At 40.2% G+C, this 15,505-nt stretch overlaps 1 protein-coding gene across 1 annotated transcript; it reads right to left on the bottom strand.

Annotated features, from left to right (window-relative positions):
• Nucleotides 1–46: 46 nt before the first annotated feature.
• Nucleotides 47–12,050, bottom strand: dgcr8 (DGCR8 microprocessor complex subunit). The gene is made up of 14 exons (XM_080894948.1): nucleotides 11,919–12,050; nucleotides 10,633–11,599; nucleotides 9,700–9,862; nucleotides 8,472–8,614; nucleotides 7,578–7,917; nucleotides 7,271–7,468; nucleotides 7,056–7,157; nucleotides 6,541–6,639; nucleotides 5,587–5,669; nucleotides 5,283–5,383; nucleotides 4,546–4,652; nucleotides 3,202–3,329; nucleotides 2,382–2,495; nucleotides 47–2,161 (listed from the first exon to the last, which is right to left on the bottom strand). Exons 2-14 carry the CDS (start codon nucleotides 11,317–11,319, stop codon nucleotides 2,078–2,080), a joined length of 2,349 nt encoding a protein of 782 aa, XP_080751074.1. The 5' UTR covers nucleotides 11,320–11,599; nucleotides 11,919–12,050; the 3' UTR covers nucleotides 47–2,077.
• Between the last annotated feature and the right edge of the window lie 3,455 nt (nucleotides 12,051–15,505).

The raw sequence follows: 15,505 nt of genomic DNA, 5'->3' as shown, positions 1-15,505 counted from the left end.
TTTTATTTTGCATAACAAATATCACCAAAGTCATGGAGCTCAGGTTGCAATACATACTTCATAATCTAGGCAGCAACACTTCAAACAAGTCATTGGTACAACTTAACAGCAACGCATGGAAGCAGTATCCCCCCCCTCCCCCGACATTTATGGGCTTTGCATGAAAACACATACACAAATGGAAAGCACATTCGTAAAGTGATCTGTACTATCACAGGAGCCTTGGGTAAACAGATGTGTCCTCTTGTAGAAAAACCGCGGGGCAAATACTTGAGTGCACAGCAGTTTCCATTTTGTTCCAGCAAGTGACGGGTCTATGCATTTTCCTGTTAGTCCATATTCTCTTCAGTTCACAGCAACATTGAGTTTTCTATAAAATGCATAAGACTATAAGCTTTGGTATACACAGTTTCATCAGCTTGTTGGACTGAATGACTTTATCGCTGTTGTTTACATCAGTGCCAACTAAATTTTACAAGTTTGCCTTGAAAGAAAAAAAAAAAAATTATGGCAAACGTACACAAAATAGTCCATTCAGGTGAATCCTACAAATCTGGATGAGTTGTAGGCATATTTTCTTGAGACGTTTCTTGGCCATTTTTAACTGAAAACACTATCTTAAATTCTTTATCAAGTAAATAGAGATTGGTCTTTCCACTTCCTGCTGAAGGGTGTTTTAGGTCCAATGTACAATATATACTCTTGAGCCCTTCATGAAATGGATTAACTAAGGCAACATGTAACCAACATGATTTTTTTAAAATAAGAATATAAATGAAAAGCAACTGAAATGCGCTTTGTGGTTAGCAACTGTGCATGGCATTAGCATATGAATAAAAATCCAAGTGCGAACTAAGCGCATAAGTGAAATGATCCCCAACATGTTACAGTACTGTGTCCCTGTGCTTGGGGTATACTGCAGTGTCACCATGTAGCAGGAAGCTCTTGTAGAACCTGACCTTCACCGGCTTAGGCCTAATGTCAGATATTTGTATGGGCACATGTGCGTGCCCTTTTATACTAAAGATAATTTAGAAGTAGTAGCTTGGTATCATTCAGAGATGGTGTCACAGTTTTTTTCCAAACAGTACCTCCAGCTTCACAGCTGGGTTAGTAGTCGGTGAAATTCATTACTTATTAAATGAAGGAGTCCCTTTTTAATACAGTCGTATTTAACAAACATGCATTTTTGTTAAGAATATCGACTGACATCACTGAAGTTTCGTATTCCATAAAACAATCTGTACTGGTATCAGCGATGAAGACATCAGGTGGGCTCTAGCTTATGTCTTTTACTGAAACAAATGAAAAAGGCAAGACCCTCAAGAAAAAGTCAGCCCAAATATTCCACTAGGAATTATTCCAGGAATAAAAGCAACAGTCAACAAAAACATCTGACAGGACACGAGTGTGTAACAACAGTGAGCACTTCACACCGCATGTTGCCAACGTGCAAACCAAAGACAGCATCTGTCAATTCTGGGGACAAACAAGACCGCACACAGCTGTAATCATCACTCACCACATCCATAACACCTACCATTAAAATAACAAATAAAATAGGAACTTTGCTTCCAATTAAATGAACGGTATAAATACAAGTATTAGTAGTCCCTTTCAAATACTTTTAGCACAGAGAAAACTATCAGCTGCTGGTACTATGCGCTCATGACTGGTGAAAACAAGCCTTCAAAAATAAAACCAGTGTGTGCAGTGGCTTTCTCCACTTTAAGAGGCATGCAAATCTATTTTGATGTGGTTCATCTTATCAAGTAATGGTCACTTCTCTGGACACTGGGGGGGAGGGGGGTTCTCCTACTGCTGTAATTAGGATGCATCTAGAGAGGTAGACGATATTCGCTCTACAGTCTGTTCAGTCCAACACTTACTTCTACCAGCTTAACCAATTAAAACAAGTGAAGGAAGTAAGCAGTAATATCAGCCTGGTCAACCCTTTACTATATTGCCATTTAGATCTCAGTGATGCATAATTAAGTGGTGGATGGTGGGGTGTGCATGTGTGTGATGTCTGACAGTGACTGGTTTTCAGTGCTGTGGTTCATCAGTGATTTGAGATTTAAACGTCGACAGTGCAGAGGGGTTCACTCCCCGGCTGGGCAGATTCCATTATGGTCATCTTGGGTTTCTTCCTCGTTTCCTCCTGGTAGAGAAAATAATTAAAGTACAACAAGCAAGATAACAAAAACAATTATTCTCAAGTACAAGATTTTGGGTAGTGTACATGCAGTCTGGCCAACCAAAGACTGGAAGTTACACTCCTTTGTTTTGTCTTTTTTATTTACAAAAAAATAAAGCTAAACATTACCCCCCCCCTTTCTTTTTTTTTTTAGAACTAAAATCCCAGTAAGAACCATTCCTACCCTCTGTGCAGCCAGTTTAATCATCTCTTCTTGCAGTTTGTTCAAGATATGAAGGTTTGGCTTGTTCTTTTTGGCATACTGCTGGAGCTCGATCACGCTCTTGTCGGAGCTCTCCTGAGAAGTAAGATCATTTTATAACGACATAGCACATGACACTTCATGATAACACGCTATTCAGCTCATCAACACATGGCAGTACCATTTCAATATGTGCAGAAAACTGGTTCAATTCTACATCCCAGTCATTGGTTTAAAACCCAAAATCAATGACGTAGCAGCCCATCCGCTGTTGACCAACACTCTAGGAGCAGAGCTTTGTCATCACATAAGCTCATTTATTTTATTATGCATAGTAGTGACTTTGGGCTTACGACTGTAATTAACAAAGGATCCAGCTTTATTTAGCTGGACACTTCAAATGTTCCAGCACTGACCCACTCACATCTTTTTTCCTGTCATAGACACCCAGTTCCTAAATAAATTAATAGAAAGCAGCATCTTAAAACGGCATCTTCTTGCTCTTCATCCTGTTTTCAGACCCAAAATGAACTGTGGTTTGAAAAAGATTGACTGCCACTTGCTCCAATTCAGTAGAGCATCCACTGTTTATCAGTGTACTTGAACAGGCGCCCCTCTGTATCGGTCACAAAAACTATGATGCACAATGCTGAGTTAAAGCTGGAGATTGCGACTCTGTGGAAAACGGTATCTTCTTATCTAAAGACACTTAAAACCCACAGGAACTATATTAGAGACCAAAACAATTTTCTTCATCTTCAATGCTTTCTCTTAAGACTTTACAGCAGCTGTCAGTCCTTACCTTCTTGACCATCTTATTGCTCTCTCTGCCGTACATGCGCAGCAGTGAGCCCCAGTTCTTGACGTGAGGATGTAGCATCTGCAAGATCTTCTGAGATGCTAGCTGTTTGCCAACCCTCTTGTTCTTGCCTAGTTACAAAGATGACAAATACAAATAACCTGTCACTGAAACTCACATGTTAGTGTCACAGTGAAAATTTGTATTTATCACTTATATTGGTTTTATTCTGATTTTTAGTGTTTTTATTTGCATGATTTTATTCTGTTTGTATTGCATGTTTTTAGTGTGTTATTTGACATTGTTTTAATCCACTGTGGAATGGCTGAAAATGGGATAAATTAGTTGATAGGGATCACCCGCTGAGGTATGGGTGTCTCCAGAGGTGCTGTGTAAAGACCTTTTAAAAGCAGGCTAGCTGAGCCCTGGGAGGACAGAGGCCCCAGATATGAGCAGGCCAGGTGAAAAGAGGGACCCGCTGCCTGACCGTGGGGTGCAACACCTAATCAGGAGACGTGGCGGCGCATTCCTGACAGCAAGGAACGGCGACAGTGGGAGACAAACGCGTGTGATTAGCAGCAGGGCAGAAGTATACCTCCTGCATTTGTGAGTAGTGTCTCCACTTGTTCGCCAGATGCAGCCGGGTTGGGAGAGGGACGCCATGGCTATAAGCCAGGGACACTTCTGGGACGATTGTTCTGGCCCCTATTTGTTATTTTACAGGGCGCTGATGCGAGGGGAGCCGTGGTGGCATTGCATGATGGACTCCGGTGCAGAACGCAAGCTGGGCTGGGATGCGATGGGCCTAGTGAAGGGATAGGAGGAGGATAGGAGGCTCCTCCTTGTCTGTTGGAGACTAGACTGTTGTGGACTCCGCTCTGGAGAAAGAATTCCTGGCCTGCTGGTGGACCCATAATGAACATGTGGCATGATTACATCAGGGGATTTTAGTGGATGTAGAAAATTTTATTTTTATGGGTTTTAGAATTGTTTTACTATATAGACAACATTTTATTCTGTAGGTTTTTTTATGCTCCCTGGCCTGGTAATAAACTGCTTCCGATCAGACCTGCTTCATCTTTGTGCGCTTGGTGTCTGACTCGCTTGCTCGCCCCCTTGTATTTAAAAGAATCATTCTCTTTAGCATGACATTCTGGCACATCAGCTTTAGTGTCTGCGTTACATTAGCAAAACAGGTCCACTAAAAAAACTAAATAAAAGGAAAATAATTGTAATAATATGGACTTCATTTACAAAGCAATTCTGACAGCTGCTTTGAACTTATCTATAAATAACACCCAGCTATGCTCTCGCCAGATAGAAATGCAAAGATTAGGGTCTACTTACACCAGCCACGCACAGTATGTTTCCCACATGTCATCACATATTCACTCTTCTGGTTCTTCCCCGGGATCACCTCAAATTTAATGCTGGTGTCCCCCATCCCGTGGTTTCTGCAGTAAGGAACAAACATTTGTTTTCACATGGATATTTGAAATCTGTCTGCGTTTTGCACAGACACCCAAATGTCCAATCAGCAGCTGTGAACTTCATTCTCTCATCTTGATGACGAGCAGCTCCACCTTATCATTTCAGTTATATGCTTTTCCTTGTTTTCTGTCATATATATGTGATAAAGGCTTATATTAAACAGTTACCGATAATAAAACCAGTGTCTGTACAAATAAGCCAAATGATCCATTTCAAACTGATTTTCCCACTTATGTTTCTGGATGATATCCTGAACACTGGCATCTCGGGCACACAGCCAATCAGTTGTTTCAATCCATGTACAAGGAGCAGTCAGTCAGAAGAAAGATGGTGAGGAGGGACTCTAACAGCTTGTTTCAAATAGAGGGTGAAATCAAAGACTGCAATAAGGCCAGTAAAAGATAGTAAGGATCATTTTGAAAAGTTAATCATGCAGAGCTGCTCTATTAACAATATGGACGCAGTCGTAGTATAAATCCCACAACAGGTGACATAAAGAGGCCTGAGAGAGAGAGACAGAAGAAAAAAGGACACACACATCGCTTTAACAATAACAGTTTAACAATATTAATAAATACTCAAATCTACTTTACCTTTTAAGGCACTCATGAAGAATCTGATATGGCGATAGTAGTCCTGCTTTGTTGGTCAGCTCATATACTCTTGAATCTTCTATACTGATATGATTAAAATACTGCAGGAGAGAATGCACTGAATGTCACCACTGCTGTGTCATCTTCAACTCTAAAAAGATGTGTTTTACATTTGAAGGAAGTATTATATGAAAATCTTGGCTTCAGAATCAGGATTTAGCTTTGCTTCAAGAGTAAACAACAAAAAAAAAAAGACAAAAAAGAAATACACACAGAAAAAAAATGTCAAAAAACGAAAAAGTACCTCCAGTTCATCGCCTTCGACGGGTTTCTCCTCCGAGGTCTGCTTCACAAAGTCAGGTATGAGGATTTCCAGTGTTGCTCGAGCTGCAAACACCCAGTGAGATTTTACAGCAGGTGAATGTGCAAATATTTACCACATGTAATACAGTGTACTGTTATCTTGCTCCATTGTGGGGAGGTGCAACAAAGAGATTGTTCTTGGAGCTGCAGTGTGTAAGAAAGTGTAACCCCTTGACTTTTCAGAAGACCTCTCTCTCACAAAGCAGATACATCCAAGCTATTCAGTGACATCCAACTAAAGCCCCTTTACTATCAGTACCTACTCGAATCGACTCACCACGTTTTCAGGGTTTTCCATTAGGTCATATTACCTGGTACCACGTACTTTTTTAGTACCTTCTCGGCCGGGTCTGAGCAGGTACTAAAATGTGATGTCGTCAGACTCCACTGCCACTGATTGGCTGGTCAATTGCGTCACTTGATGAGTGATGAGAGCCTCTCTCATTCACGAAAATCAAAACCATCATTTTTAAAAAACCCGGCAACGAATGACAGGACCACAAAGAACAACGCCGGGGTCCCCCGAGTCTGACGGAAAGCAACAGAGCGAGCAGCGGGTATATTCTTGCCTCAACGTCCACCTTTGTTGTAGCGTTTGTGGTGCATTCTAATAACATGCGATGTATTGCTATAACAACGAAAACACACATTAGGTGGCGCTCATTTGCAATGGAAAAACCAGTGAATTGGAGTCAAGTCGTGGCTACGTGATGTAGGTACTAATGGAAAAGGGGCTTGACATGTTTTTTAAGGTCATTATGCTGATTTTTTTTTAAATTTATACCAACTCCAAAGGACAACCTCTAATACAACACCATAATTTTTTTATATATTAAGCTGTGACCAATATCAACCACATGATCAAATGTCCAATATTGTAAAGAAGAAGAATTACCAGCTTTATTCTTGGCAAGTTTTTTACTGCTTGCAGTCCCTGTGCCGTATGTGACTCCATCTATAATGACTGACGCTCCAAAGGGTTCACTTGGGTTCTCTGTGGAAAGAATGGCAAATTAAAATGGATATTCCAAAAAGGTCAACATCAAAAACAGGCAAAACACAAAAAAACAAAAACACTTTTACTAGTTTATGCACAAAAAATCCTGATAGAAAATGAGTGGAAGAAGTAATAGCGTACTATGAATTTGACTGTCTGTGCATTAGCTGCTTGATAAAACCAAATCAGAGATCATATATCGGGCTTTCACATTGCTTAATAGCAGTTTTATATGTTAACCCGGTGTTTTTGCTCCAGATCCAACACCAGGTTACAGCTCAGTTGTTGAGTCTATTTAAGATAAGGTAAAAAGAGAGCTACTGACATAGGTAGCTAACCTGCTAATATTGCTTCGTAGTACACCCTTGTAAATTACTGTATTACCTTTGGCCGCTTAAGAAAGAGGAACTTACCACAATCAAAAAAGTTGTAAACAGGGCGAACCTTGAGGATACGCTGCATATATTCATGTAAGATGCAAACTTCAGACTTTCCATTAGGATTTATAACAAATTCTGTGGAAACAAACAATTCATTGCATCAACAAACAAAAACTTAACAGGATATGTTTAATATCTACACCCAAACTGTATGAAATGTACACAGTATGAATCACAGGTACTGGCACCTTTCTTAGTAGGAGCGTCCTGGACTGACAGTGTGATGAGCTTCTGGTTGGCAGGCAGGATAGGTCTTTCCGACTCTGCCTGTTTCCTCTTCATGTCTCTGTTGAACTGTCTTCGCTCAGCCCAGGTGCGAAACTTCTTGACAGTCACTTGTTCAAAGTCAAAGCATTTCTCCAGGTACAGGCGAAATTCTTCAAGTTCTGCAAGGAAGTTTCAAGATGTCAGATGATGTCTTTTACTGCAGCAAAACACAAGCAAACAAACAAAAGAACATTTCAAAAGTCACTGCTAGTGTGGGAAGCTATTTACCGATGGACTCATCCTTGCACACCTCCACTTTGGCCTTGACCTGCCCTAAGGCTCCTTGTGCAGAGTCACAGGGAAGAGACTCTTTATTTTGGATGCTGTTGTCAGTGGTACCTTCTCCATCCCGACCTTCACCAGGGAGACTGGAGGGTGGCATGACATCCTGGTCCTCAGCTGTAGCATCTGATGTGCCTACTTGCTCTCCCCCGTTGGCCTCCTCAGCAGGCTTGACAACAGACTCCTCTGCATCAGGCACCACTTCCCCATTCAGCTCCCTTTCCTCCTGTTCCTTCATTTTCTTGTAGTGTAGGCAGGGGATGCTGCTTACAGGTGGGTCGTGTTTCTGTTTGAACAATATGTTAACAGTGCTGTAAGTTTGAGACTAATTTTAAAATGACCTGGAAAGTGTCCATAGGCTTTAAATAAATAAGGTAAAATCTCTCAAAGTGATGTTTACCCAGCTGTAAAATGTTCAAGATGTAGCTCATCCAGTGCCGATATGCGTTTTGGGGAAAACAGTGTCGTTATGGTTTTCTTTAGGCAAAAACATTTGAGCCTTTGTTTCCTCAAACACTGTCAGTATTGGCAGGGTTCCCAAGCCCTTTAAATCACTAATTTCACACTAACTTGAACAACAAAAATAACACCACATCAAATGTTGTTACTTTTGTATTATGTGAATTAACTCAGATTAATCAGGAACAAACAGACGAGGAACAGTGCAGAGTTTAGGCTTTTGGTGGCAGACTACTTTAGTCCAAACTGAGAGCAGAAGCAAAATCTGTCACTAATCTGTTTAGAGTGTTGACACAGGCAGACGTTTAATGTAAGCAAAGCTAAATTTTATTCCACCAGTTTCATAAACAGAAACAGTTGTGAAATTTATGCCGTTCTTACCCTAATGCTTCCAGTGCCAAGGAAGTACGGTCTGGACCAAGTGACCACTCTGGTCTCTCTGTGCAGGTAGACTGGAATGCCTGAATTATGGAATGTCATTATCCATCCATCAGGGAGAGGCTCAGTGGGCGGACGTCCCCGACCTAGTACATAAGAAAATGCAAATGTAAATATAAGTACTACATAGTACACTTTGTGGTATACCTCATTAGTAATACTAAATACTGACATTTCTAGGAGTTGTAATAATCATTCATTCAAAAAACATCGAAGGCATTTTTATTCATTTGCTTCATTTTCCATGTAAATATAATCCAAAACAAATCAAAAAAGCCAGAACAGCAACCATTACTAAGACTTTAACACGTGTGAGGTTTTTGTCAGATATTCAAGGCAAATTAGAAGAATTTATTTTTCTGTAAATATTTTGCTACTTTGAAAAGAAAAGTTCTTTACAGTCTCAGTGTAGGTGCATGATATCCCTCTCACTCTAAGCAGCAATCATTACACTTTAGGTCACCTTGTTGTAAATAAGCACCTTGCTAAAAATCTATGGGAGTTTGTCCCCTGTGAAAAAGACATCGCTTTTTAACTTTGAGACCGAATCATGTTCAGCTCATGGGTATGGGGTGAAGACTGAGAGACTATTTGCTATTCATTACATCAAAACCATCATTAACAGGCCTAAATGCTTCTTAGCTGGGAAGGTGAAGTCTTTTCATTAATTTGCCTTTAAAATGCGACCAATGCAACCACATTAATTTAAAGTTTGGTAAAAGAAAAAGTGAGACACGGTTCTGAAGTTGAAATTAGAAACTTCAAACAATGATTTCTGAAGGAACTTTAAGGAATTTGGAAAATATTTCTGCTTTGTCTTTTAGGATTTCAGACCAGACTTGTTTAGTAGGTCATTCTGTGTAATGCAACAACAACACTCAAAGACAGCAATGACCATGTGCTGTTAGACTGTGTGATCCTTTCAGAGGACTTCTTAGTTGTCTAGTGTATTTATAGAGAGCACATCTACCAAGCAGTGTCTCAAAGGAGAGCAGGTTATTTCCATAGGTCACACACAAAAATATAATATACAAAAGATAAAATCAATTTCCTACAATTTCAGATGGTTTATTTAAACAAAAAAACAAAAGTAACTAATAAGACAAATATGTGGCACATACAAGACAGTATTTGCAGTATACTTCAGACTACAGGCCCCTCCCCAACTCACTCTTCAGGACAGTCTTAATTTTGGTCATCATGGGTTGAACACCTCCTTCACCATCTGACTGATGATCACTGTCCCCACCATATTTATCCTCTGCCGGGCGCATCTTCTTTGGGACTGGCATGCCCTCCTCCAACAGAGCGTCGACATCATTGTCAAATTCCTCCTAGAAGAGTGAAGGGTTAAGGCCAGCAGATGATGATTGTTGGGCAGTTCTAGAGAGTACTGAATTCTTTGTAGTCTTTTCTCAGACTGTGTGTTTGTGTGTGTGTAACTCTGTAGAAATATAGAAAAAAACATTACAGCTGCAAAATGGTGCATAAAAGCAATTATGAGTTTAGAAAGAGAGGATATGCCCCTCTGTTAACTAGCCAGGTTTCAAAAAAAAAAAAAATTACCTTGAAAATAGGAAAAGGGCAGGCACGTTAAAAAATGACCAAAGCTCCACAGCTGTGATTTTACTGGCCAATATTTCCTCAAAAGTACCAGCTGGTCCGACCAACCACAGTGAGCTTAAAGCCTGTCAAAATGGATTCTCTAAGGATCTCACCAGAATTCATCCGTCTGACAGTAACTTCTCCTACTAGAAAATCATATGAAGATCTTTTGGGTCAAATGCAGACTCCGCTATTGAAGGTAAAAATTAAAACACTGACCTCTTCCAGCTTCACACTTCACATTTTCAGTGATTTAAAACAAAACAAAAAAACATTGGTTATCAAACATTTACTTAAACATTTGGTCCTGTTTTTATAAATAAAAGCTTGATGCAGAAGAGTGATGAAATATGACATTAAGAAGTGTACTGTACTTGCAGTGACTGTAGTGTTTGTGGTCTGCATTAGTCCTGCATTATTATGTATTTCACAACGAAGGACAAACTCAGTGCAAAGTTGTCACTAAAAGGGGATACTGCAAATAAAAGTCCAGTCATACCTCATAAGAATAAGCCGTGACTTCGTCATATGCCTGTTCCTGCTGAACTATGACGTCAGACTTAAAGCCTCCATGCTCTCCATCGTCGGGCTCCAGGAAGTTCTCGTAGAGGTCATCCAACTCATCCAGGACAGCAAACTCAACCTTATTCTCTAGATCTACCTCTGTGTCCTCTGACTTTCTGCCTGCAGCATTTGCTGCTCCACCAGTCACCTCGGCTACCTCCTGCTCACTAGCCATGTCGTGCAACTCACCATTGAGACTTTCTAAGCCATCCTCGCTCCCTGCCTCCTGCCTCTCACCTGTATATAAAACCTTCCTCTCTTTGCTATTACTGCTTTCAGTGAAGCTCACACTAATCTTAACATCTCTGAGCAGCTTGAGATCTGGCAGAAACTTGGTGACCGGGGGAGCATGGCGGGCTGTTCTGGGGCACGGTGGGGCGGGACTGGCCTCATCTGAGAGATGACTACAGAAAGTCAGTGAGCCCCTGCTGAGGGGCTGCTGTGTCTTGGTTTCCCCGTCCCCTGGGGTGTATGTGTATCCATCACCACCAGAGCTAACGTCCATTACCTCTGCGTCACTGGACGTTTGCAGGGGAGGTGGTGGAGGTGCTCTTCCCTCATCTAGGCCAAAATCATCAGGTGGCTCCAAGGGGAGAGGGGGTAGAACATCATCTATCTCCATTTCCTTATAAATATATAGCTAAATTAAATAGACTGAAATTTTAATTTTAAATTCTTTACTTAGTGAGAGGCTATCTTCTTATCTAAACACAGAATGCATGCAGAAGCACATCCCTGCATAGGCCACGTACCAGAGGTGAATATGCTAAGCTGACTACATTGTTCTTTTCATTAATGTAGACAGCTTTCAGAATCACTGTCTCAATTATTGGAAATCACAATGCATTCAGCTTAATATGGGATCTAGGCACTGATCATCCTCCACTGCGATCTTGTGGAAGCTAGAAAAAAGGGACCAGTGAGAATAATGTCAGAAAGCACAACTTTATTACTATTACAATACGATATTTAACGTAAAAATAGCTTCGACAAATAGACGTGTTTTGGCTTTGAATTTGAATATGTTGTATGCAAACTATACATTTGAATAAAATGGGGAACAACCACTCTTTAGCGCATCTGTTCAGCCCGAAGCTTCACAGTGGGCCCCTGCTAAGGTTAGCATCAATGCTAATGAGCTGAGCTACAGCTCACCGAGCAAACCCGCAAAGGTCAGCAACCCATAAAACAGCCAGATATTTGGGATACAGGCGTACTCACTGATAAATATGACACGGGTATCTCCTCTTGGGCAACTATCTACCTTTCTAAATTAACACAATTCTCGTCGCGCCGCCATCTTGAAGAAAATCCTAGCCGCGGCTCCCAAACTCATGCCCCGCCTTCCTCTACCGGCTTTTTCAGAACCGGATGTTCACATGGCCAATCACTGCATTCTTCAACCGCCATTATTCGGCCAATCAACACGACAGCGTCACACCTCGTGGCCTATCAGCAACATGGCAATGCTTCGTGCTTTCCCCTAAAGCAGGGGACACGGTCCAAATTCGAATGAAACCAACAGTAATTGTAACAACGTCTCCAGCACTCTCATTCCTTTCAGTGGAAATAAATATATTTGGAAAAACCTTTATATTCAAGCATCACCCACCTAAAACAAATGATGGGCATATCCTGAGAAAAGTAAAAGTTCAGTATTTCTCAGTATATATGAATTACAAGAGCTATAAAGGCACATGTAATATTTTGGAAGCTAAAAAAAAAGTATTTTACTTCATCATCCAAACAATATGTTGACATCTACAAACACTCTACACAGAGTACTATGGGGCGCGGTTTGTAAACTGAAACATTAACAGCAACATTTTTCCACATTTAGCTCCAAACCTTGTAAAAACCTGTTGTTGTTTTTTTAGAACATTTATGAAAATATTTGTAACGTTTTTTAATCAAGGTCTTTTCATTGAAAGAAATCATATAATCACAACAATAGCATACTGCTTATAAACTGAAACCCCACTCTCCTGTCTGCCAAAGGAAGGGGGGGGGGGGGGGGGGGGGTCAAATTAGGCAGTGTGATGGAAAATTGACATTTATGGACATTTCCACAAATTGTACAGAGGCAACTATCCATCTTTCCATTTGTCAGTAAATGTCAGAGATGGTTGCCAGGTAGTGTAGAAGCTGGACGTAGATCCTTTGAGGGAGCATCTTATCTTTTCCTGTTTAAAATACTGCATAACCTCTATGATCCAATGTGAACATGAAAGGAGTGAGGAGTCTTTCCAATGCAACAGCACCTGTCTCCTGGCTAACAGAGTATAAAAGGCTATCGTTTTCAACTTTATTTGTGTTCAGATGCCTACCCTGTGGGACGGTACCAACTAGTCCAACAAAGGGACATGGCTCAAATGGCTCTCCTAAAACTTTAGAAAGAGTAGAGAAGACTACTTGCCAGAACTGATGATGCACTGAACAAACCCAGAACATATGTAGAAGGGTGGCTGAAGCCTGCTGACATTTATCACAGGTAGGACCCAGATCTGGTCTAAATCTGGACAATTTAGTCATTGACCAGTGTAGTCCATGTACAATTTGTATTTTTCCAACCTTTATTTGATTTGTACATAGCACTGTGCACAACCACTAAGCGTAACAAAACAAGTAGCTAAACTTACATAAACTACATACACATACTACCTTCATACATAACACCACAAAAGGGAAAAAACAAACGAACAAAAACACACAAAAAAACAAAAGAAAACAGAACCAAAAAAAGGGAGGGAGGAACTGTGTGCAACTCCCACCATACATTACTCACAGTTGCAGGTATACGTTACACCTAAATTAGAAAGTAATGATTTGCTGGTTATAGTTTATGACAGTTCACATCAAACAACCTTTCCTGGAAGGATCCAACTCAAAAACTATACTAAAATATAATGACAGCATCCATCTCATCATAAAATCGAAACAGCCAATAACATGAACAAAATAATCACAATCTCTGTCACAACATAACTCACAATCTCAATCAGTTTATCCTCATGTAAATGCATATATACATATATATATATATATATATATATATATATATATATATATATATATATATATATATATATATATATATATATATATATATATATATATATATATATATGGTATATAGATGGACAATATCCAGAGTATCTTTAGACGGACAAAATGGTGGTGGCTAACCAACCGGACATAGTGGTGGTAGACAAACAGAAGAAGACGGCCGTAGTGATCGATGTAGCGGTTCCGAATGACAGCAATATCAGGAAGAAGGAACACGAGAAGCTGGAGAAATACCAAGGGCTCAGAGAAGAGCTCGAGAGGATGTGGAGGGTGAAGGTAACGGTGGTCCCCGTGGTAATCGGAGCACTAGGTGCGGTGACTCCCAAGATAGGCGAGTGGCTCCAGCAGATCCCGGGAACAACATCGGAGATCTCTGTCCAGAAGAGCGCAGTCCTGGGAACAGCTAAGATACTGCGCAGGACCCTCAAGCTCCCAGGCCTCTGGTAGAGGACCCGAGCTTGAAGGATAAACCGCCCGCAGGGGCGTGCTGGGTGTTTTTATATATATATATATATATATATATATATATATATATATATATATATATATACTGTATATGCATTCAAGTGGCTCCAAAGTGTTTTCTTGAAACAGGACATCTAACAGTTAGGTCCATAGACATATTTGGTCACTGACACAAGTTTAGGTTTGTTTTTGTCGTTGTTGTTTTTTTCCTTGTTTACTGAAACATCTCTTTTTAAAGGGACCAAAGGTAATTGGACAGTTGGCTCAAAGGCTATTCCAGGGGGAAATTTGGGTAATTCCTTCATTCTGTTATTATTGAATGGTCAACCTGATCTTAACCCAACTGAGTGTGAATTTCATATGTTGAAGACTATAGGTCCACAAACAAACAGCAACTAAAAGTCGCTGCAGTGAAGATGGAAACCAGCATCTGGTGATGTCCATGAGTTCAAGACTTCAGCCTGTCGTTGCAGCGAAGGGTTTTCAACCAAGTATTAGAAATTAAGATTTTATTTTCACTTATTTAATTTGTCCAATTACTTTCTGGCTACCTGAAATGAAGGCTTGTTTTAAAAATGCTTTAGTTGCTCACATTTTTATGCAATCTTTTTGTTCAACCCACTGAATTAAAGCTAAAAATCTGCACTAAACTCCACCTTAGTTGTTTATTTTAAATTCATTGTGGAAATTTACCGAACCAAAATCAGTGAAAAGTTGTCTCTGTCTAAATATTTATGGACTGTATTTGCACATTTAACAATATCCAGAGTATCTTTAAGCTAGAATCACTGCTATGGTTGTTTTGACTCAGCCAAACAGTTCAGTTGTGGTTTACATCCATGTCTGTCCACTCATGATACAGTCAGTTATGGCAAAAACCCACCTTTGGTTATCGACTTGCATTCACTTCATGAATGAATCTGAGTGAACATTTGTCCTAGATTAACACTGTACACCTACAACCTTACAATATAACGTGCTTTGAGACAAGAATTGTTGATTGTTAAGTGGTGCTATATGAATAAAACTGAACAGATCTAAAGAAGGGTTCCTGACATTTAAGTTTATTAGAACAGGACACATGGATGACTGCAGCCCGCTCAGATCAAGGCTTTGACGTTTCAAATATTCCAGTTCATCCAAGAACCTCAGCAGTTTCTGTTAACATGTTGTTGTTTTGCTCCCCCATCTCAACCACTGAGCCTGGTGATTTCTTTAGAGGAAAAGGACAAAAGGGAACAAAAAGACACCGACTGCAGAGATGCTGATCTTCTACA

This window comes from Rhamphochromis sp. 'chilingali', assembly GCF_963969265.1.
Source record: "Rhamphochromis sp. 'chilingali' genome assembly, chromosome: 10".
In the NCBI taxonomy this organism is placed as follows: domain Eukaryota; kingdom Metazoa; phylum Chordata; class Actinopteri; order Cichliformes; family Cichlidae; genus Rhamphochromis; species Rhamphochromis sp. 'chilingali'.
This window is presented reverse-complemented; position numbering and strand designations above follow the sequence as displayed.

Coding starts and splice junctions, on each gene's coding strand:
- dgcr8 (XM_080894948.1), bottom strand. CDS start 11,319: ATGGAGATAGATGATGTTCTACCCCCTCTCCCCTTGGAGCCACCTGAT. Junction 8,615..9,699: donor AATTAAGACTGTCCTGAAGA/GTGAGTTGGGGA, acceptor CTTATGTACTAG/GTCGGGGACGTCCGCCCACT. Junction 2,496..3,201: donor GCAATAAGATGGTCAAGAAG/GTAAGGACTGAC, acceptor CTTACTTCTCAG/GAGAGCTCCGACAAGAGCGT.